This window comes from Folsomia candida, unplaced genomic scaffold (genome assembly GCF_002217175.1).
Source record: "Folsomia candida strain VU population unplaced genomic scaffold, ASM221717v1 Fcan01_Sc036, whole genome shotgun sequence".
Lineage (NCBI taxonomy): Eukaryota > Metazoa > Arthropoda > Collembola > Entomobryomorpha > Isotomidae > Folsomia > Folsomia candida.
The window spans coordinates 678,756-699,285 of NW_019091228.1; the positions used below are offsets into that span (position 1 = coordinate 678,756).

A 20,530-nucleotide genomic window follows, 5' to 3' on the forward strand; every position below is an offset into this window, starting at 1 on the left:
CGGGAGAAATAAAAAATAAAGATAATTCATCTCTGAAAAATAATAATCACTAAGGATCCTAAATTTCATCATTTTTGTAATGAGAGTGGTCCACATGAGAAAAATATCAGCGGGAGTTCCTCCGTCATCTGTAATAAGGAAACGCTCTCCAGATTTCTTTCATTTCATTCCCAACCAAAAAATAATAGAGGTAAATAATTGCAATTAAGAAACTCCTCAGAATAATTAATAATATAGTAAGTTAGTTTAATCTGTCGCCTCTCCTCCTCCTCCTTTCAAATTGAGGGTTTCTTGAAGATCTGGATCTTACTGAAGAAAATTATATTTTCTCAATTCGTTCCAACCTCAAAATTCCCAAAGTTTTTCTTCGACGTGGAACCCATGAAATTTACATAAATGCATATAATAAGAAGCTTCTTTTATGCTGGCGAGCAAACATTGACATTCAATTTGTTTTGGATCCCTATTCTTGTGCCAGTTATGTTGTGAATTACATAAGCAAGTCAGATCGAGGCGTATCGAAACTTTTACGACAGGTTAGCAAGGAAATTAGGGACGGTAATTTTAGTTTGAAAGAACGTTTAAGCTCATTTAGGCTCATGCCAATGCTTTTGCGAAATCCTCAGAGGTATCGGCTCAAGAGGCCGCTTGCTGTTTATTAAAAATTCCTATGACACAAAGTTCGCGTGACGTAACATTTATCAATACGAATAGACCTGACGACAGGGTAATTTTCTTTAAGCCTGCCGACGAACTTGAGAAAATGGATCCAGATTCATGCGACATAGCTCTCAAAGGAATTTTAGAACGTTATGTAGTGAGGCCAAGGGCATTGGATAATCTTTGTTTAGCTGATTACGTTGCAAACTATAACTTTACCAAAGTATCCTCTTCTCTGCGGAAGCAAATTAATCAACCGATCACCTCATTAAGTCTGATTGACAATAGTGGGTACATAACTGAGAGAACAACTTCTCGAATTATCCGATATCGCAGATTCGGTCTCCATCAAGATCCTGAGAATTTTTATAGAGAACAAATTATGCTGTATGTACCATGGCGGGATGAAAACACAGATCTTCTTGATATTGATCATGTTTCAGTTTATCAAAACTTCTTAGATCAAATTACACAAAAACGACAAATATATGATCCATGTTTTCTTGAAACTGAGCTAGAGGTAGGACTCAGTATGGCACAGGGAGATGAGGAAACTTTTGACAATGCTTTGGTCGACCATACTCCAATCGAGTTCATTGCCGAAGACCAAGATTTTGCTGTTGAGTTAGGGGACTCAACTTCAAAGTTTATGTCTATTCGACCTCCTAAGTTGATACCAACAGACGATTACCTCAAGTTAATGAAGACTTTGAACGAATCTCAAAGAAGATATTTATTGAACCTTTTGCATAATTTGAAAGCAAGATCGGGACAAAATTTCCACGTAATTCATGGGCAGGCCGGTGTAGGAAAGAGTAGATTAATTACTGCAATAGTTCAGTGCATATTAGGATGTCGGACAAGGAACCTGGATTAAGTGGTGAAGCAATTCGTGTGCTAGTAGCAGCAGCAACAGGGAAAGCTGCATTTAACGTTTTTGGTATGACATTGCACTCGGCATTTAGACTCCCACCCAATCAATACGCAGGAAAAATGACTCCACTGGATCATGGTTCATGCAATACCTTGCGATGTAAGTTTGAGGCTTTAAAAGTTTTGATAATCGATGAGATTTCGTTAGTTAGCTTGAAAATGTTCACCCAAATTGATCAAAGATTGAGACAAATTTTAGGCGTCGATGAATTATTCGGAGGGGTTAGCCTCTTGGTCGTAGGTGATTTCTATCAGCTTAGTCCGGTGTTTGGACAATTTGTTTTCGAGGATAGCAAAGAAATTTTAGGCCCGATCATTGGAAATCCACTCTGGAATAGATTTAGACTATTTGAGCTTAAGGAAATCATGAGGCAAAAAGATGACGCCAAGTTTGCAACTGCACTAAATAGACTGTCCATGGGAATGCTTGAAGAAGAAGATATCCAAATGTTCAAGAGTAGAGAAATTGGAAAAAACTTAATTGTTCCAGATGATGCAACATGGTTGTTTTACAGCAACGCAGATTGCGATAAATTTAATCGCGAAGCGATAAATCGAGCAAAGGGGCCATTGTACAATTCATATGCCATAGATAGAGTGCAGGGTGGAAAGATTCTAGCCTCCCAACAAGCAATGTTGGAGTTCGCCGAATATTTAAGTTTGCAGCAAACCGGAGGAATGCCATACCACGTAGCTTTGAGAGTCGGCCTTCGTTATATGATTACAACAAATATTGACGTATCTGGTGGATTGTTTAATGGTGCTACAGGAAAATTAATGAGTGTAATTGAAAAGCCATTAACTAACGGGCAGAAAGCTGTTAAGATTGTATTTATGGAATTCTCGGAGAAATTGGTAGGACAACTGGCAAGGGCAAATAACTTAGGATTACTCAAACAATTAGAAATTCCGCTGCATTGGACCCCGATCTTCTCGGAAACCAAGGCATTAAATAGTTTTGGGCACTATCAAGGAATGCAAATTGTTCGCCGTCAAATTCCCCTGGTTGCTGCTAATGCTATTTCCATCCATAAATCACAGAGTCTGTCTATCCCAAACACAGTTGCCAATATTCCAACTCGAGGATTGAGAAGGGATGCGATATATGTAGCTATGAGTCGGGCACCTTCGTTATCAGGATTATTTATTGGCGGTACTTTCAATGCTCCACGTGCAATCGATACTTTAAGGCATCCTGTAGCATTAGAGCTTTCCAGGTTGCGAAAATTATCATTCCCATATTCACTCAGATATTTACCAGACCTAGATGATCCCAATAAACTCGTATTCCACAACATTCAGTCTTTCCGCGCACACTATGACGATATTGTTGCTGATAGAAACTACATGGAAGCTGATATGCAATGCTTTTGTGAAACTCGGACATTGATTTCAGATATGGTAGAACTGCCTGGATTTACACTTTTGCATCGAATAGATTCACCGTCTATGCAGTCATCTATTGGAACACTGGTGTTTAGAAGTGACTCATTCTCTGCGAGCATATCAGATTTTCAATACTCACATCGAAATTTAAGTGTCACTAAACATTTGCAAATAGTTCGATGGATTCAAAACGCTGTAAGAATTTGCATGTTATACCGTAGTCCTCAATATAGGACGATGAGTTTTCTACAGGACATCAGAAATCTTTTAACTAGCACAAAAGGCTCTCCAATGATTGTTTTCGGCGACTTCAACCTGAATTTTCTAACCCAAGATGGATGTCAAATGAGGCAGATTTTTTCTTCAATGGGTTTCAGATTAATAACTCCTTTAGAAAGTAGTACGGATGGGAATACAGCGATAGATGCATGTCTTTCTAATGTGAATGGCGTTTCAGCTTGGTTCTACGAAAGCTATTTTAGCTATCATAAACCAATTTGTGTGACTTGGCCAAATGATGTAGATATATTGCCTTCACATGTGGAATTAGAAGATTGCCACACCGAATTAATGGAGGTAGATGTAAGCGAAAATGACATAGGCGACGAACCCGAGGACTCGGAAATGGACATAGAGAACGAAGCTTTATCTGTAGACATTGTAATTTCCGAACCAACCCCTTCAATTCATCTCGGAATTCCAAATTTAGGAAATACATGCTACATTAGCACAATTCTTCACGTAATCTATGAATCTCCTTCCATTCAAGCATTTCTGAAATGTAATGAAGATCGTCTATCTCGTTGTCTAATAGGATTCTTTCACGCATTAGTCACCCCAGTTTCACTTAGCCACCTTAGAAGCACCAGGCTGGAGTTAGTTGAATGCATGCCATCATACTCAATTGGAATGCAAGATGACCCCCATCTATTTCTCCTTGACCTCCTGCAGAACTTACGCAACTCTGGTTTATCTCTAGAGGAATATATTTCCACTATAGAAACTGAGGTTACGTGCACTTGTAAAAGTAAAGGAACGAGAAATGAATCGTGTACTTCCCTATCCATCGGAAGGTCAACGCAAAATTTACAAGAGTGCGTTAATAATCACTTCACCGGGCAGCAGGAATATCTCTGTGAGAACTGTAAGTTCTCAGGATTGGTTAATTTCAAATCTAACCTGATATTGGCGCCAAGAACGTTAGTGATTAATCTGAAAATTTTTACAAATCAAGGTACAAAAATTACGGAGAAGTCGTATGCATCAGATGTTCTTACGTTACCTGGCTCGGATAATGTATACGCTTTGACACTTATAGTTAGTTATTTGGGCAATTCCTTAAACTCAGGACATTATGTTGTTAATTATAGACGTGAAAATGATTGGATAATCTATGATGATAACAATGTTTATGTTTCGACGGACTGCGTTGGCGATAGCTATATTTTCTTATACAAATCTACATAATTCCACCTTCAAAACTATCTAACCTCTCGTAAAGTCACCATTGTCATAACATGTAGTTAATATGCATCTCTTATAAACCTTGATTCATACAGTGCATACAATCATCAAGCTGTCCTGATAATGTTGAAATACACATTACCAGGGCACATGGCTCATACAATGATACTAACCAAAACTAGCTTCACGAAAGGTCACAAAAATGGTAAACAAAACTTGATTCATACATGGCATTCTACCATCATCACGCTGCCCTGATAATGTTGGAATACACATTACCAGAACTAGCTCATAAAAATATGCATCATTATCATAATCACTGAAAACGACAATAAAATTATTTGCATTACCTCTCCCTGTATGCCACTACCAGCCCTTATATAATTTTAGGGTCATATATGTATTTAATCTAAGTTTATTCAATTTTCAGATCTTCATCTTTTTGGTTCAATCGGAATATCCAAGTTATTTGATTGGTTCACTAATTGATTTTTTCAGATTCAAACGATACATCAAGGTTCAAAGTTACCCAAGTTCGTTTAAAAAAGGTAGGTGTATTTTATTGCATTTTTGCAATGAAGTCATCGAGATTAGGGTGTCCCAAGTCATTAATAGTGTCTCATTTGAGTGCACTCCTGGTCGGAGTTAAGTACAAGGAAATTATTTCCCAAATGAGATACTGACTGGGACAGGTAGTGGCATCTAATGGCGAGTGGTAAGGGGGTTCATAAATAGAAATAAAATTATCATTTCAAATGGTCTGGTAATGTTGACATTACCAGGGCCCAGATGCGATGTAAGATGTCATGGGTTCATAAATAGAAATCGCACTGGGTCGTAACCTGGCTGGTTACCTGATGAACGGGAGTAGCGACCTGTCTTGGGCTTATAGAGAGCCGAAACCCAGTTGGTGTTGTGTAAAACCATGCAAGTAATTTGAAGTGAAAAGTACGTTTGACGATCACCAATGGTACAGAAAAATCGGATAAAATAGAACCATGCTATTCATAAAGGGTGTTAATAAAGTCCGATCCCATGCATTTTTTGGAGCGTGGTTGTTACAAATTCAGCTGGAACTTTTGAACCAGTGAAGTTATTTATTTCAAATTTTTACCATGGGAGGAACAACTAAACGTGTAAGTCATGAGCATCTTAGAGTTGAGATACAAACATTGCATCAGCAGGGGCTTAAACCTACAGAAATTGTGCAAAAATTGGGCTGCAGCCGCAGAACTGTTTGGAAATGGAAGAATAAAAATTTTGTCCACGACAAAAAGCGACCAGGGCGACCCAGAAAGGTGTCACCTACCACAAAAAGAATGATTAAAAACAGACTTTGCAAGAAAACCGGTAGTTCATTACGTAATTGAGCAAGGGAGTTAAATGACTCAAAACGCTATAAAGAGAAGAAGAAGCAAATTAACTGTGTGACCGTGCAAAAATTTGTGAAAACTACGAAGTGGGGTCACACAGCTTACAAACTAACCAAAAAAACCTCTCATGTCACAAAAATATATCGATGACCGTCTGAAATTTGAAGAACTCCTTCAGAAAAGTGCCCATTTGAGTGAAAAAAGACTTGGTGAAGAATTGCGCAGTCACATCCTTTGGACTGACGAATCTATTATTGAACTATATCCAAAATTGAACCAACAAAATGTTCGTTACAGGACAGAAAACAAATCGGATGTACCATCAAGAGCGATCCCAAAATTCGGGCTTAAAGTTATGGTAGCGGGTGGATTTTGTGCACGTTGCGTGACCCCTCTACATATCATACCAAAAGGCCAATCAGTCAATGCAAAGCATTATATGGAAAAAATATTACCTATCTATTTCGATAGCATGGGGAACAAGGAAATATTTCCGAATGAAAGAAAAATAGTTTTCATGCAGGATGGTGCTATAGCCCATACAGCAAAAGCGAGTTTGAGTCTCATCAAGACGCAAGTTTCAACGGTCTGGAGCAAGGGGGTGTGGGCCGCTAACGGCCCAGATTTGAATCCCCTGAAGAACCAGTGGTCCATACTTAAGGAAAATGTATACAAAGAGCCACAACCCCGGACGAGGGAAGAGCTAGTAAAAAAAAGTTCAAGATGTATGGAATTCGATTTCCAGAGGCACATTGGAAAAATTAGCACAGAGCCTTAAACAAAGAGTTGAGGGCATGGTTAAAGTAAATGGTAACAAGACCAAATACTAAGGTAAATATGTCGAACATTTTTTGTAAGTATCACGGGTAGTTTTTTTTTATACTAGCCTTCACTTTTTTACAGGAAAAATGGGATCGGACTTTATTAACACCCTGTATATAATTGCACTAATGGTACAGAAGAAATGGGGCAAAATGTAGTAACGTTAGAAGTAGCTCACCCTGTAATAATGATTTGGTTGTAACTTGCCCCAAAGGTGCAGAAAAATGCAACAAAATAGACACATTAGTTTTTGGCAATTATGCACCAATGGTGCAGAAAAATCCAACAAAGTAGAGCAATAATGTTTATGCAACATTGCACCAATGGTGCAGAAATATTATACAACATAGATCAATAATTATTATGCATCGAGGAAAGTCCAAAAATTGTGCATCACTGGTGCAGAATTACCTACCAACGATCACCGATAATTTTGAAAAATTTATGTCAGAATTGTCAAATAAAATCCGCCGAGTACTATGCACTATTCGTGCGTTATGCATCAAAGCCCCCAATTCTTTCGCATCATTTGGTGTTTCCGATTGTCAGATACCAACGGTGCTATTAATTTATGAAAAAATGGACCTGATCCATTCTAGTTAGAGTCAATTGATGCTCATTCAATTGTTTCGCATCAGCTTGGATAACCAACTGTTCAATACGAACGGTGCTACTTATTCCAAAAGTGTAGTGCTTTCTCAATCCATTTGCACAATTAATTCGCACCATTTGCGCCACGGATTGTTCGATACCAATGGTGCGCCTAATTTATTCTATAATGGTCAAGGGGATTATTAATTAGCATCAATTGATGCAAAAAACTCGTGAACACACAGACAGACGGACGGACGGACAAGAGGAATTCAATAGCTCTCGTGCTACGCAGGGCGAGCTAATAAAACTAAAATAAAATAAAAATGTAAAACTAAAATATTTGGCGCCATGGCGTGGCGCCAAACTTAATAATTTAAATTTTCGACCAATGTCAAACCCTCATTACTTTTGCAGTTTATGTCGGATTTTCAAAATTTTTTGCTTAAATTGACAAAAGTTGACAAAAGGCACAAGCTTAAGTCAAAAGCTTAAGTTGACAAAAGTCGAAATTTTTGAGAAAAAAATAAAAATAAAAAATTACTAATTTTTTTTTTTTAGATATTTTTAGATATTTTTTCGACGAACCCCCATTTCTAAGAAAATTACGAAATTTTGCGAAAAGTTAAAAGCGATAATTTTGGAAAAAAATTTCATGGAATACGAAAGTTGAACCCCTTGTCATGATTTTTGCCAAAAATTTTTAAAATCCTTCCAGGATTTCAAAAGTTATGGCGGTTTCAAAAATAAAAACATTCAAATTTGGCGCCACGGCGCGACGCCAAATATGAGTTTTACACGGAAATATGAATGAATCCTTCATCTGGGGTTCTAGTAGATTCTAAAAAACATAGTGGGTACCCTGGACATGATAAGCAGTCGGGGACCTTCCCTTGTCAGCCCAATGAGATTTCACGTGTCAGCTGGCTATTTCTGTCGCACATCGCGTGCAGTTTAAGAATTGAAATATAATAATGTTCTTAAAAATTTGAAAGATAATTTGAAGCTTATTTTTGAAGAGGGATTTATAAAAATCGAATCAGTCTTCATTCCCTTCCAAGACATTTATTCAAAACAGTAACTAGTTCACAAAGTCGCGAAAACTGGAGTTTACTTTGAAAATTTTATTTCAAATTGTTCACCAAGAATTGGAGAATTTGAAGTCGTAACGCGCTGTATTCCCCTCGTAAATATGTATCGTCATTGCGATGGAGATATCACTATCAGAAACAGATAAAGGACAAATGAATGAGTTTGGCCAAGTCAAGTTGTCATTAACAATACAAAATCAGGTTCATATCGTATTTGCAGTGATGTTCGAGCTGTGGTGATTTTGTAAGTAGTTCACGAAATTAAATTCCGCAGGTAATATTCCAAATCATGTATATTTGTCATTAACCCAACCTGTACTAGATTTTTACATACTGAATTCATCATATTTTGCGATTTTTTACAGGATGAATTATGTATATACGAAGTTTATTAACTGTGTCAAAATTTCCACCTTTTAGGTCAAACCGCCCACCAATTGGTATTGGATTTTGATTACAGATTTGCCAATTCCATTGTACTCAGGGAATGACTACGTGAAAATAACTGAGTACGTATCTTATCCGAACAAGATAAACATTTTGCAATAACTAATTACTGGAATTATATCTCGCCGTCATTTCCTGGACAACGGCAACTGGCTTATCAAAGAAGTAAAACATTCATTATACAAATACAGCATTTTTGTACCTACTTTTTCCAATTGAAATGGGAAATTTACACTCTACCCCCAACTTCATCAAAGAAATCAAATCCTACGACTCCTGTCTTGCCCATGGGCGCTACGGAATCGTCCTCAAGGCCAGTGATGCATCCAGAAATAAGTCAGCAATTAAATTCCTGTTTCCCATAGAAGACGACGAACAACCCCGCCTCCTCCTCCAGCATGGCAGAGCAGCTGAGTTGGTCAAGCATGAAAATATTGTACAAACCCTAAATTTCGGGAGGAAAGTATACACTCGCCGCAAATTCAAAATGTTACTTCAAAAAATCCGTGACTCTTCCTACATCTCATTCGAACGGATTGAGGAGCGATTAAAAACAAAGAAAAATGTGGAAACCTTCTGCATTCAGATGGAGCTATGCGGGGAAAATTTGTCACAATGGTTAAATCTGGTACGAGAATCCGCCCCAACGCCACCTATATACTTCAAACAGATGGAAATCTGTAAAAATTTGATAGCCGGGTTGAAATACCTGCATGACAAAAACATTGTCCACGGCGACTTAAAACCAGAGAACGTCATGTTCACCGCGGAATATTTCAAGCTACCCGTAAAATTGGGCGATTTCGGTCACTCCCAAAAACCATATTCTGAAGAGTTGCAAAATTCCCGAGAAGAAAAATTTAATGGATCTAACGCAGACAGAGTTTCCCTTGGCTTAGTGATGTGGCAAGTTGTACACTTAATACAACCTTCCGACAGGGATGAATTACTTGAAAAGTTACAGAACCCTGAAGAAATCCCAGTTGTCCTGGACCATCCAGATATGCCAGGCGTTAAAAGCTTAATTGAGGGCTTGACCAAGCAAGCCATGAATCTAAACGAGGCTCTGGAACTAACTGCGGCGTGGCCTCTCACGGCACAATCGGGCCAAGAGCTCCTCCGTTGTCTAGCCAAAGTTAAGCCAGGGGGTATAATTTACCTGAGTGAAGGTTTTTACGAGGGAGAATTCGTTCTCGAAAAAAATGGCGTCACAATCCAAGGACAAGGTTTCGGTACGGTCCTCCAAGGCAAGAAAAGCTATGCTCTTTACGAGAAAGACTCCTCTTGTATAAAAATTGTCGGGGATAACTGTACTCTCTCTGCGCTCGCCGTATCCTCCGGAAACAATGAACCAACCGGGGTAGAACTAATTGGATCAAGGAATACCTTGAAAAACTTAAACGTAAGTGAGAATTTCCACTCAATCAAAGTTCAAGGCGACCACAACATTTTAGAAAACTTATCGATTTCTGACACCCATCATGGAATCTGGATTGCCGGAAGCTTCAACAAGATTCAAGGCTTGAACATGGAAAATGTGGGTTCTGAAGGGATTCGTATTTCCCGCGCTTCCTCGCATAACAAGGCTACCAATATTACTGGAATAAATGTGGTTTGCGGTATTCAAATTCATGGAGGATATAACGAATTTTCAAAAATTGTAGCCATCAAGGCAAAGTTAAACGAAAAGTTTACCGCGATTGATTTTCTACCTGGTGCTTCGAACAACACTGTGGACGACGTGATTACGGTAGGATACCAACGGCCGAGGGGTGACTGGGTGGTGAATATCGATTCGAGTAATTCAACCGTCGGTAATTGTCGCTGGATCGGGGGTACTTTGGCAGTCCCTGTTTTATCCACGGGGCACGAATTGATTCGAGTTTACAAGAATGCGGAAAATGTTAGGCTTGTAAACTGTATCGGCGTGGAACTTAGCTCTTTGGACACGGAGAGACAGAATTTGATCACTACTGGTCACGCGACTGCGACAAGAACTTTCGAAGCAAATGCGACCACGATCAAAGATATGTTGGCGAGACCCTTGGCGATTTTAAGTCTAGCAAGGGGAACTGGAGCAGCTGGGTACACTCTTGATTTTGATGATGATTACTCGGGCGGAGGAGGGGGATGTGATTCAGATTAGATTACTGGTTCTAATTCAACATATGTAAATAAAGTTGAGCTCCTGAAATAAAAACATAATCCATCCTCAAAAATACACTAATTGTTCATAGATATCATAATTTTACGCAGATGCCTGGTTTTGGTAAACTCCTTCACACGGAGCACCAATGAAATACCTTCAGAGGATCAAACTTTTCTTAATTTAATCTTATAAATTTTTGTGGATATATACATATCCGTATTGAGTTTTAGATGGGACTTCGAGATATAAATATATGTACCTTGTACCTTATACCTTGTACTCAGTTGTCCTATCGTGATCATTCATTTACATAAATGTTCATTAGCCTTAACTTAACTTATTATTTGGATGTGAAATACGAATTCATGCATGTAATAAATATATATGTAGTTACTGTACAAACTTTTGCGGAATCAAATTATATTTATGATAATTCTGTCATAAAGATTCTGACCTTTCTGTATTGATTCTCCTCTTTTTATTCAGAAGATTGAAGATACATACTTTTGTGCACGTTTATTACACGAACTAATTAATTAAACGTACAACGTAACGTAAATTAAACGTACTGATTTAATTCAGTTTTTTTGTATGCGTATCAATCTTGTACATTATTACACGCGTGACGTATTTATTAACTTCTACATATCTCATTATATACATACACATACATAATCATATATTAAAAAATCCGCATTTCTCCTCGGGATTATACCTTGACCCAACCGGACAATGAAAAGCTTTCGAGAACTCTTCAAAATTCGCCAACATCCCCATAACTCTGACCGAATGTGGGGCGTGGGTGTCCCCTCGCACCTGAGAGGTTAACCTTTCATATTCAATCTGGTCACTCTCATAGGCTTCACACCATTCTTGCGCAAACGATATGAAAAACAGTTGCTCCTTCGTAAACTCATCGCAACCGAAGAAGTCCAAGTGCGGAAATTGCTCGTGGACTGGGGAAGATGAGACTTCACCATGTTCCATAAATGCCTTGAAGGAAATCTGGATTCCAAGGATATCTACGACATTTTCCTTCAACGTTTGCTCCCCATTGACGATCAAGTCTGAGGGAACGTTTCTCACCTCAACTTCAAACGAACTGTATTGCTTTCCCACGCAAGAAGTCAAATTAAGAAAATTCTTCCTTGTCCAGTCGCTCACGAAAGGTGTGATTGGGGCGGCGCTGGTCAACGGATCATCTAAAAAAGGAATAAAGAAGTGTAAAATGAAATCAGGATAAATTATTAAAGGGTAAAGCCCCTAGATTAGACTGATATCCGTCTACACGTCCGGCTGTACATTTGCTTCTCCGCGCGATAACACAAAAACCGTGCAACATATTGCCTTGAAATTTGGAACATGAATACATGTCATGAATTATTAAAACCAATGTCAAAAGTCACCCAAAATGTTAAAGTTGACATATAAATGTCAACCCTAAAAAGAAGTTTAACCCCTGACTCACTTGTGATATCCATTTTGACATCAAAGGTCACATAGCGTCACCTAGAGGTCACAGATAGTTTGTCAACTCTTCAGTCAGTCTCATAGGAGATTTAGCCACGAATTCAATGGTGATCACCATTTTGCCCTTAAGGGTCACAGGACAGGTCATCAAATGTTGAATTTGATAAATACATCTGTCCCAAGCGTTGAAAAGATGTCAGTCAATTTAACAATTTTTCACCACGCAAAAACAGTTCCATATTCGTTTTGATACGCCCTACTGGTTTCACCCTTTAGTTACATGCGTCTGGAAATATGAACGTATTTCATTCCTCACCAACAATGCAGGCATGAAGGGCATGTCCGAGTTCATGCGCGAGGGTGAATCCTATCCCAGAGAATTTTTTAAAGTCTGGAAACTCATGATGAAAGCTGGGCCGTTGCACCCGCCCCGCGGGGAGAAACACCTGCTTGGTCCCGTACCAGTAAAAGACGGAAGCCGGGCTAACAACTCCAGCAATCATTTGACGGTTGACTAACGTTGCCGCATATTTCTCGAGCTGGACAATATTATTGGTGTTGAGATCATACCTGTTCAAAAAAATTCAAGCTCAAATTAAAAAGGTTTATTTTCATTCAAGTTTCAATCATTCTGAATTCCGAGTGAAGATTTTCATTCATATTAAGTCATTTGCTTTCAAACTCATTTCGTTCATTTAACTTCATCTGGCTTCATTTGTTAATTCGCCCACTGTATTTAGCATAGGGTGAAAAATGTAAAGAGCAAAAATTCCTTTCATTAACAGTCACTCATCTGAAATGACGAATCTTTCAATCATTTTAATTCAAATACACAGAAAATTCATTTTCTTTCATATCACAGAAAAAATCATTTTCACTCAAATCACAGAAAATTCATTTTCATTCAAATCATAGAAAATTCATTTTCATTCAAATCACAGAAAATTCATTTTCATTCCTATCATTCTCTATCTATCACATGAATGAAGGTGAACAGGTTAATGGTTGAGATCATACATGTCGGAAATGTTGCCCTTTGAATGGAATTGCTGGATCCAGGTCTCGTTCTTGATTTCGTCCGGAGCGCCGAGAATCATGGAGAGATTTTCCATTCGTCTCGTCATATTCGTCTTACAAGGGACACTCACGACCTGTCGTCTGAGTCCAGGGTACCCACTATGTTTTTTAGAATCTACTAGGACCCCAGATGAAGGGTTCATTCATATTTCCGTGTAAAACTCATATTTGGCGCTGTGCCGTGGCGCCAAATTCGCCAAATTTGATGGTTTTACATTTTAAAACCGCCATAACTTTTGAAATCCTGGACGGATTTTCAAAATTTTTGGCAAAAATCATGACAAGGAGTTCAACTTTCGTATTCTATGAAATTTTTTCCAAAATTATCGCTTTTAACTTTTCGCAAAATTTCGAAATTTTGGGTTCGTCGAAAAAATGCTAAAAATATCTCAAAAATTAAAAATTTTTTATTTTTATTTTTTTCTCTAAAATTTCGACTTTTGTGATCATTTTAAGCATAAAATTTTAAAAATCCGACATAAACTGCAAAAGTTATGAGGGTTTGAAATTGGTCGAAAATGCAAATTTTTAAGTTTGGCGCCACGCCATTGGGCCAAATATGAGTTTTACACGGAAATATGAATGAATCCTTCATCAGGGGTCCTAGTAGATTCTAAAAAACATAGTGGGTACCCTGGACTCAAACGACAGGTCGTGAGTGTCCCTTGTTAGACTCTGCGTCCACCCAGGACAAGGAGGAAATTGCGGTTTGGAACGTTTCCCGCAAGGCGTCCGCCACATGTTTGACGCTACGAGCGGTGGCGGGGTCGTCCAAGTAGTGGGCTTGGACAAAGAGGTGAGCAACCATCTCGGGATAGTGCGAAGAAATCATTCCAAGGCACTCGACCAAGGGGTCGATCCTGACTAAAAATTTTATCGTGTTTTAGGCCGTGATTGAGAGGGTACAATCAAAATTAGTTGGTAATAAATCATTACAATGCGGAATGACTATGTGTCTCTAACATTTTATTTTGAGTGCACAGTCTGGTTATGTGCGCTCTTAATAATCCGGTAAAGTCACGCAGATAATGATTTCTAGGTAATAAATTGGTAATAATGTTTTACCAGGCAGTAAAAATTTGTTACCATGATGGTAAGACTTTATTACGAAGCCATCACCACACAGTACAACTTACCACTACAACTTTGGTAGAGTCATATACTTGTGCTTTTCGGTAATATTTACATATCTATTCCAGATTATTTACATATACAGGGTTTGGCACGTACGTGGATACGAATTTGACCTTGAATAACCCCGGAACGGTTTGTCGTATAGGGTCAAAATTTTGAACAGACGAGCATGGTATTCAGATAGTTGTGTGCAAAATTCCAACTCTCTACTTTCAAAAATGCCTCCCCCACAGCCCTTAGAAGTTAAGACAGCCATTTCAACTTTTTCCAACAAAAATCTTACCGTGTTTACAAAAAAAATTATTTAAATTTTCTGTCAAGGAATGAGAGCGAGTTTTTAGCGACATTTGACCAAGAACTATTTTCTCTACAAGTTACTAATTGGGTTCGAAGAGCTTACTACACGACAAATGCCGAAAACAAATTCAAGAAGTTTGGTGCTTTTCAGTGAGGAGAACTTTTTTGAACAGTTTATGGTTGTTGGTGCAATGTCGGGTCGTGGTGTCCTCCCACTTATCAAAGTCCCCCGAAAAATGAAGGAACCTGCAAAGTATTATGTAGACCGTGTATTTAAACCGCCTTTAGTAGAAAGTTTTCCTAAATTGTGCGGTAAAATAATAAATATGGTGATTTTTCATGATCACGCAACGTCTTCCCAGACGGCAAAGTTCACCCAAGATAATGCAAAGGACCTTGAAGCTAGATTAGGGATAAAAATCATTTCGAATAGTGAAATACCTGTATAGTCCGCCGATGTAAGTCAAACAGCCTTATTTGGGTTCGGATACTTGAAAATAAAATTTTTCTGTGGAGATAAAATTTTTTAGACCGAGTTTAAAAAGAATAAAAATGAGTGTTTAAAGTTCTGGGGCTGTGGAGGAGGCATTTTTGAAAGTAGAGAGTTGAAATTTTGCACACAACTATCTGAGGATACCATGCTCGTCTGTCCAAAATTTTGACCCGCTGCGACAAACCGTTCCGGGGTTATTCAGGGTCAAATTCGTATCCACGTAAGTGCCAAACCCTTCTGTATGTAAATATGTATTTTAAACTTTTTCCAATAACAACCCGATTGAACTGAGAGTTTGGGATACATATGTATTATTACTTATGGATTTCAAATGAAATGCCACCAGAGCACGTGGAAGTGTTAGTTTGCTACTTTTAAAAATACTTCTTTTAAGCATTTTCGCCGTTAAATCCATTAAATTTGAAGCAATTTAAAACGAATTAAAAAATATTTCTATACCTATTTTGGGTAATTGATTAAACATTTTACATACTTACATATGTATGCAAATATTTCAGGGTTTTCTATAAGGTTTTTCGCTTACTTTCGGATAAGCGAATTTTGGGTAAGCGACCAGAAACTCAACTCAGAAGTGGGGTTAACGTCGCTTAGCTGAAGTCGGAACAAAATTTTACAATTTTCATAATTTTTACCATGCTATCGATAAGCGAAAAACAAAGCGAAATTTGAAGCGACGATTTTGTCGTGTGTCTGAGGGGGGCCAAGATATTTTTAACCGGACTCAGCCACTCGGGTTGAGCGAAGTTGAAACCAAAGTTTTTAAAATGGCTGGGGTTAAGATTTGAATATTTACCTTGACGATCATGGTAATCACGATGTCCCTCGTTTTTGGCCGAATGGAGTGGTTCTGAAGTATCCAAAGTTTGTGTGTTGTTGTTCGCCTGGACCAGACAAGAGTTGAAGGAGTTCTTGATTTGCCCCCCGATTCCGTTATAATACTGGTCCGGAAGCCCGTCTAAAAGAGTACATGCACGTATTTCGTAAAGCAGATTATAAATACACCTTAACTTCTAAAATACAATTGCTTCAAAACAGAAGTCAACACCGACCAATTTGGCGGCGGCGGCGCCAATTTTGAGAATTTATCGGCGCATAAGGGCGTTCCAGTGTTGAATGAAGGAATGGGAATTAAATTTACCGGCGGCGCGGCGGCATGGCATCGGCGGCGTTGACCAGAGGTGCGTTGGGTTTCCATTTGTTGGGATAATCCATCGTCCAATTCTTTCAAGTTGGATTTGGATGGATTGGATTTTTTAGGATAAAATGAATTGGATTTAAATGGATTGGACTTTGATCTTTATACTCTGATTTGGATTTGAATTCTTTATACTAACAATGCGATGGTGTGAAGTGTAACCCTCCAATTTGGTTGAAATTTCGAAACTGTGTAGTCCATGTCAATACAACCAACGTTTCTTCAGGCAGTTTGTGCGATGGTTGGAATTGGTCGAAATATTTGAGGTCAAATTCAAAAATATTCAATTTTTAGCACGGGAAGAGAACGGAAGTTGAGTTTGCTTCCTCCGCGTGCGGAAAATCGCCCATTTTTCAACTTTGACCTCAAATATTTTGGCAAATTCTGACCATCGAACAAACTGCCTGAAGGACAGTATTGACATGGACCACGTGATTTCAAAATTTCGACCAAATCGAAGGGTTACACTTCACACCATCGCATTGTAAGTAATAAGAACTTCTACTTATAAGTGTGAGTAAGCTGGACCCAAAGGTCACGTTGTCACCATGTGCTGCTCAAAACTTGATCTTTTGACTAGTCGAAACTACTACAGAGCGTGTTTCAAGATACAAAACTCACTTTTGTTTCTTTTTCTACAGCTTTATTTTTCGTTTGTGAATTTTGTCAATTGCTTTAATGTGTAGCCCATTAGTTTGTCTATCGAGGTGCAATCGCTTTTTCCACTCCATTATCACATTTTACACTTTTTTGGAGTGATTTTGTTGCACCCGCCGTGAAAAGTTTTCCAATACCCATTTAGCGCCCGAACCGTCCCCTTGAAAATCTCTGCTTCAAGGACTCAAATCCAAAATAATCAATTGGAATAAAATCAGGCGACTAGTCAAGAGTAATTTCAGTTTAAAATTTATTTTTGGAAAATTATTTTTCATGCAGTTATCTCGAAGTTACGTCGAAAAACTTGATGTAAGACGGTTTGGGGGCGTACACTGCGTCCTCGTCCGCGTTAGTCTATTTTAATAAGAGTGATTGACCCTAAAAACTATTGCCCGGCTCACCCCCAACATTGTGCATACTTTTTTGTGGTGACGGATTTTCCTTATTAATGAAATTTGTAATCTAGTGCAACACATCCTTGATCCTGGCTAATCTTGGCCGCCACTTTAGTGGAGGTGGAACTCCAGCCAATGATCCCTGCCTCTTTATGCTAGTGTTATTTAATACACTGGAAATGTGGGTTTGACTGGTGTTTAATTCAATTGTCGCCAGTGCCTTAACAATTTTTTATGGTGCAATTCATCTTTGGAAAAGTCTTTTATGACTACCTCCCACTCCGAGGGGGGATGTGGGGGCATGTTGGTGCACAGAACTAAGGGTTGTTTTGCAAACTGTTCCTTGACTATCTGGGTACAACACATGCAAATTTCAATAATCCCAGATGTCTCTAACACTTATTATCTCAAAAAATAAAGTGAGTTTTGTATCTTGAAACACGCTCTGTAATTATCGTGATGTTTAGAAATTAAATGGATTGAATTTTTAGTATAAAACGAGTTGGATTTGGATCGATTGGATTTTTCAAAATGACGATCCAACTCACCTCTGGCATTGATCTCTGCATCAAAATAAAGATATTTACAAACCTATTAGATTTCTTAACAGGACAAGGTTATCCTTCCCCATCTCGTCAATCATGGAAGTCCTAAGCTGCTGTTTCATCTGTAGCTGGACTCTTTTTTCTTTAGTCCATCCTCCACAAGCGTACTGTGCAAAAAGTTGAATAAAACCTTTAAAAATATCGTTGAGATACTTAACCTCATTCATTCTACTCATCTTTAAATCCTTAAAACTTCCCTTCGGTGCAATGTTGATGGCATATGTAATTATCAATTAAAATTTTCAATCAGTTACCAATTTTCAAGTTTTTTTTACGAAAAACACGAAAAATCCACTTTTTAACATTGATCGGTATAGGGAAAATTCCAAAATTTGTGAAGAAATTAATCCACTTTTCACCATCGAGTTTTCCACAAAATACCGAAGAAATATTCCTCATTTGTAAAAATTTTGGTTTATGAAGTATTTACACACATTTTGGTATTTTGTCGTCAACAGAAAATAAAATAACTACCTCGTCGTTAAGAGGTTAACCGACACGGATAACTGCCAAATATTGAGTGTACTAACCTGGTAAAAATCTTGACACCGTTCGACAGATTCTTCACTCTTGAGCCAAAAATAATAAATTATCACAAAATTATGGCATGCATCGTTGCATGCATGATTTCTAACTTGATTGATGCGACATATTTATAAAAAATATGCACTTACAATGGAATGCAATAATTTCTGAGTGGAGGAGCTTTCCTTGTGAAATGAAAACGCAAAAATAACGATGACAATAAAAAGGACGAGAAGGGAACCGAGAGCACTGAGGAGGACTTTCCTCCTTGTAAGTGGACCCTCCCTTGGCCGTGATTGAATTTGTTCGAGATTTGGACTAAATATAGTGGGCTGAACGATTTCCTGGGAGGTGACCATTTTCCTGGTTTCTAATTTTCTTTAAAAAACAGATTTCCACATTTGTAAATAATTGAGCGAGTCTCAATTTTTTAGATGGTGCTCAAAATTAGCGTCTTGCTGGAGGATTTTACTTATTTTTTGGCAACCTTTTTATCCTGGACGTCAACTCTGAATAATTTGGGCACAAATCCTCACCCGCCCGAGGTACGATTAATAGTGCTCTATTATTGGGGGACGATTAAGGGGACGTTTTGTCACCAGGAGTGCGTCCCTCGGATTTTGATAACTTTTCCTCAAAAGCAGGGAGTTACAGTATTTATTAAGTAGATCTACATACTTACAGATGGACAGTGACTTGGATGCATGTAGAATGCAGCTTAAAAGGCATGAATGTTGACTTTGAGTCAGGATTAATCAGGAACCCAACTAATCCATGTTATGTATACTTAAACAAATACCAGGCCAGCCAATATTTAATCAGCTTTGGATGGATTGAGTACATATTTTAGTTGGAAGGACATACGTATTTTTGGACAAATTAGTTGTAAGTGGAGTAACAAAAAGAAACTGTTACTTTAATTTGACTCGTAGCAGAATGCCCGAAAACATAATCTCTGCATCTCATAACCAAATATTTATTCAGGTGATGAATCAGCCGAGAGACACGTTTAAATAAATGTAGAAATTTTGGGCCTGCTAAAGATCCTTGCCAAGTCATAATGTTAAATATTAAGGACTCAACACATCGTTAACATTTTTGTTTCACCAAATATGTACATTGATTGGAAATATGTACATACATATGTACTTTGTTTGACCATGACGTTAAATCTTGCACGAAATAGAAATTTATAGATCAAATGAGAGTGTAGGGTAGCTCGTCGAAAACATGGTCGTAGAAAGAGTAACTCGTCGAGGACGAGTCGTCTGAAGGGTAACTCGTCGTTAGGGCAAGTGGTCGAAAATAATACTTGTCGAGAGTATTTTTTTAATAAAATGCGATTCTAAATATAATTTATAATTTTACAAAATAACATTTACCTGAGAACTCTCAGCGAGGATGCCAAACCGTCTGTTCCAGGCCTCCACTGCATTACTGGTTCTGGAAATATTATCTAATATACGTCGCACATTCCAGAAGAGTATTGAAACATTGGTGGATCGTACACTGTACCGATGTAGGTTTTTTGAACATAACTAAAAAATTCATCCAGTTCGAGTTTAGTTTGACCCTTAAAATTGAGCGATACTTTCGATTCTCGGAATACCACTCTTAATGCCACTCATCGGGGCTGAACAAATGCGAGACCGAATATTTTTTTATATTAATAATGCAATTGTAACGTCTTGGTCGTACGGGTTCTTTAAATTGGGTGTCAAATGTTTAAACAACGCTTGAGTATA

The 20,530-nt window shown here is 38.1% G+C and overlaps 3 protein-coding genes across 4 annotated transcripts; 1 reads left to right on the plus strand and 2 right to left on the minus strand.

Annotated features, from left to right (window-relative positions):
• Positions 1-8,529: 8,529 nt before the first annotated feature.
• On the plus strand, positions 8,530-11,272 carry LOC118439420. The gene is made up of 2 exons (XM_035860721.1): positions 8,530-8,594; positions 8,741-11,272. The coding sequence occupies exon 2, from the start codon at positions 8,988-8,990 to the stop codon at positions 10,911-10,913; it is 1,926 nt and encodes a 641-aa protein (XP_035716614.1). The 5' UTR covers positions 8,530-8,594; positions 8,741-8,987; the 3' UTR covers positions 10,914-11,272.
• A 119-nt stretch (positions 11,273-11,391) lies between these two features.
• LOC110860933 (endothelin-converting enzyme homolog) lies at positions 11,392-13,539 on the minus strand. The gene is made up of 3 exons (XM_022110048.2): positions 13,404-13,539; positions 12,703-12,956; positions 11,392-12,118 (listed from the first exon to the last, which is right to left on the minus strand). The coding sequence occupies exons 1-3, from the start codon at positions 13,508-13,510 to the stop codon at positions 11,592-11,594; spliced, it is 888 nt and encodes a 295-aa protein (XP_021965740.1). The 5' UTR covers positions 13,511-13,539; the 3' UTR covers positions 11,392-11,591.
• A 563-nt stretch (positions 13,540-14,102) lies between these two features.
• LOC118439449 (neprilysin-2-like) lies at positions 14,103-19,494 on the minus strand. Of its 2 annotated transcripts, XM_035860760.1 has the most exons (6): positions 19,273-19,494; positions 18,935-19,163; positions 18,791-18,829; positions 18,247-18,367; positions 16,202-16,363; positions 14,103-14,327 (listed from the first exon to the last, which is right to left on the minus strand). In XM_035860760.1, exons 2-6 carry the CDS (start codon positions 19,142-19,144, stop codon positions 14,104-14,106), a joined length of 756 nt encoding a protein of 251 aa, XP_035716653.1. In that variant the 5' UTR covers positions 19,145-19,163; positions 19,273-19,494; the 3' UTR covers position 14,103. The 2 variants fall into 2 exon arrangements, with proteins under 2 accessions (XP_035716653.1, XP_035716652.1); XM_035860759.1 differs by having other exon boundaries at positions 18,935-19,494.
• Between the last annotated feature and the right edge of the window lie 1,036 nt (positions 19,495-20,530).

What these genes read in the sequence shown, in the direction of transcription:
- LOC118439420 (XM_035860721.1), top strand. Translation starts at nt 8,988, where the DNA reads ATGGGAAATTTACACTCTACCCCCAACTTCATCAAAGAAATCAAATCC.
- LOC110860933 (XM_022110048.2), bottom strand. Translation starts at nt 13,510, where the DNA reads ATGACGAGACGAATGGAAAATCTCTCCATGATTCTCGGCGCTCCGGAC. An exon ending in AAGGGCAACATTTCCGACAT is followed by an intron (nt 12,957 to 13,403) that starts GTATGATCTCAA and finishes TTTTTTGAACAG; the next exon opens with GTATGATCTCAACACCAATA. An exon ending in CCTTCATGCCTGCATTGTTG is followed by an intron (nt 12,119 to 12,702) that starts GTGAGGAATGAA and finishes TTCCTTTTTTAG; the next exon opens with ATGATCCGTTGACCAGCGCC.
- LOC118439449 (XM_035860760.1), bottom strand. Translation starts at nt 19,144, where the DNA reads ATGGTCACCTCCCAGGAAATCGTTCAGCCCACTATATTTAGTCCAAAT. An exon ending in GGTGTCAAGATTTTTACCAG is followed by an intron (nt 18,368 to 18,790) that starts GTTAGTACACTC and finishes CTTTTTGCACAG; the next exon opens with TACGCTTGTGGAGGATGGAC. An exon ending in CCTGTTAAGAAATCTAATAG is followed by an intron (nt 16,364 to 18,246) that starts GTTTGTAAATAT and finishes GTACTCTTTTAG; the next exon opens with ACGGGCTTCCGGACCAGTAT.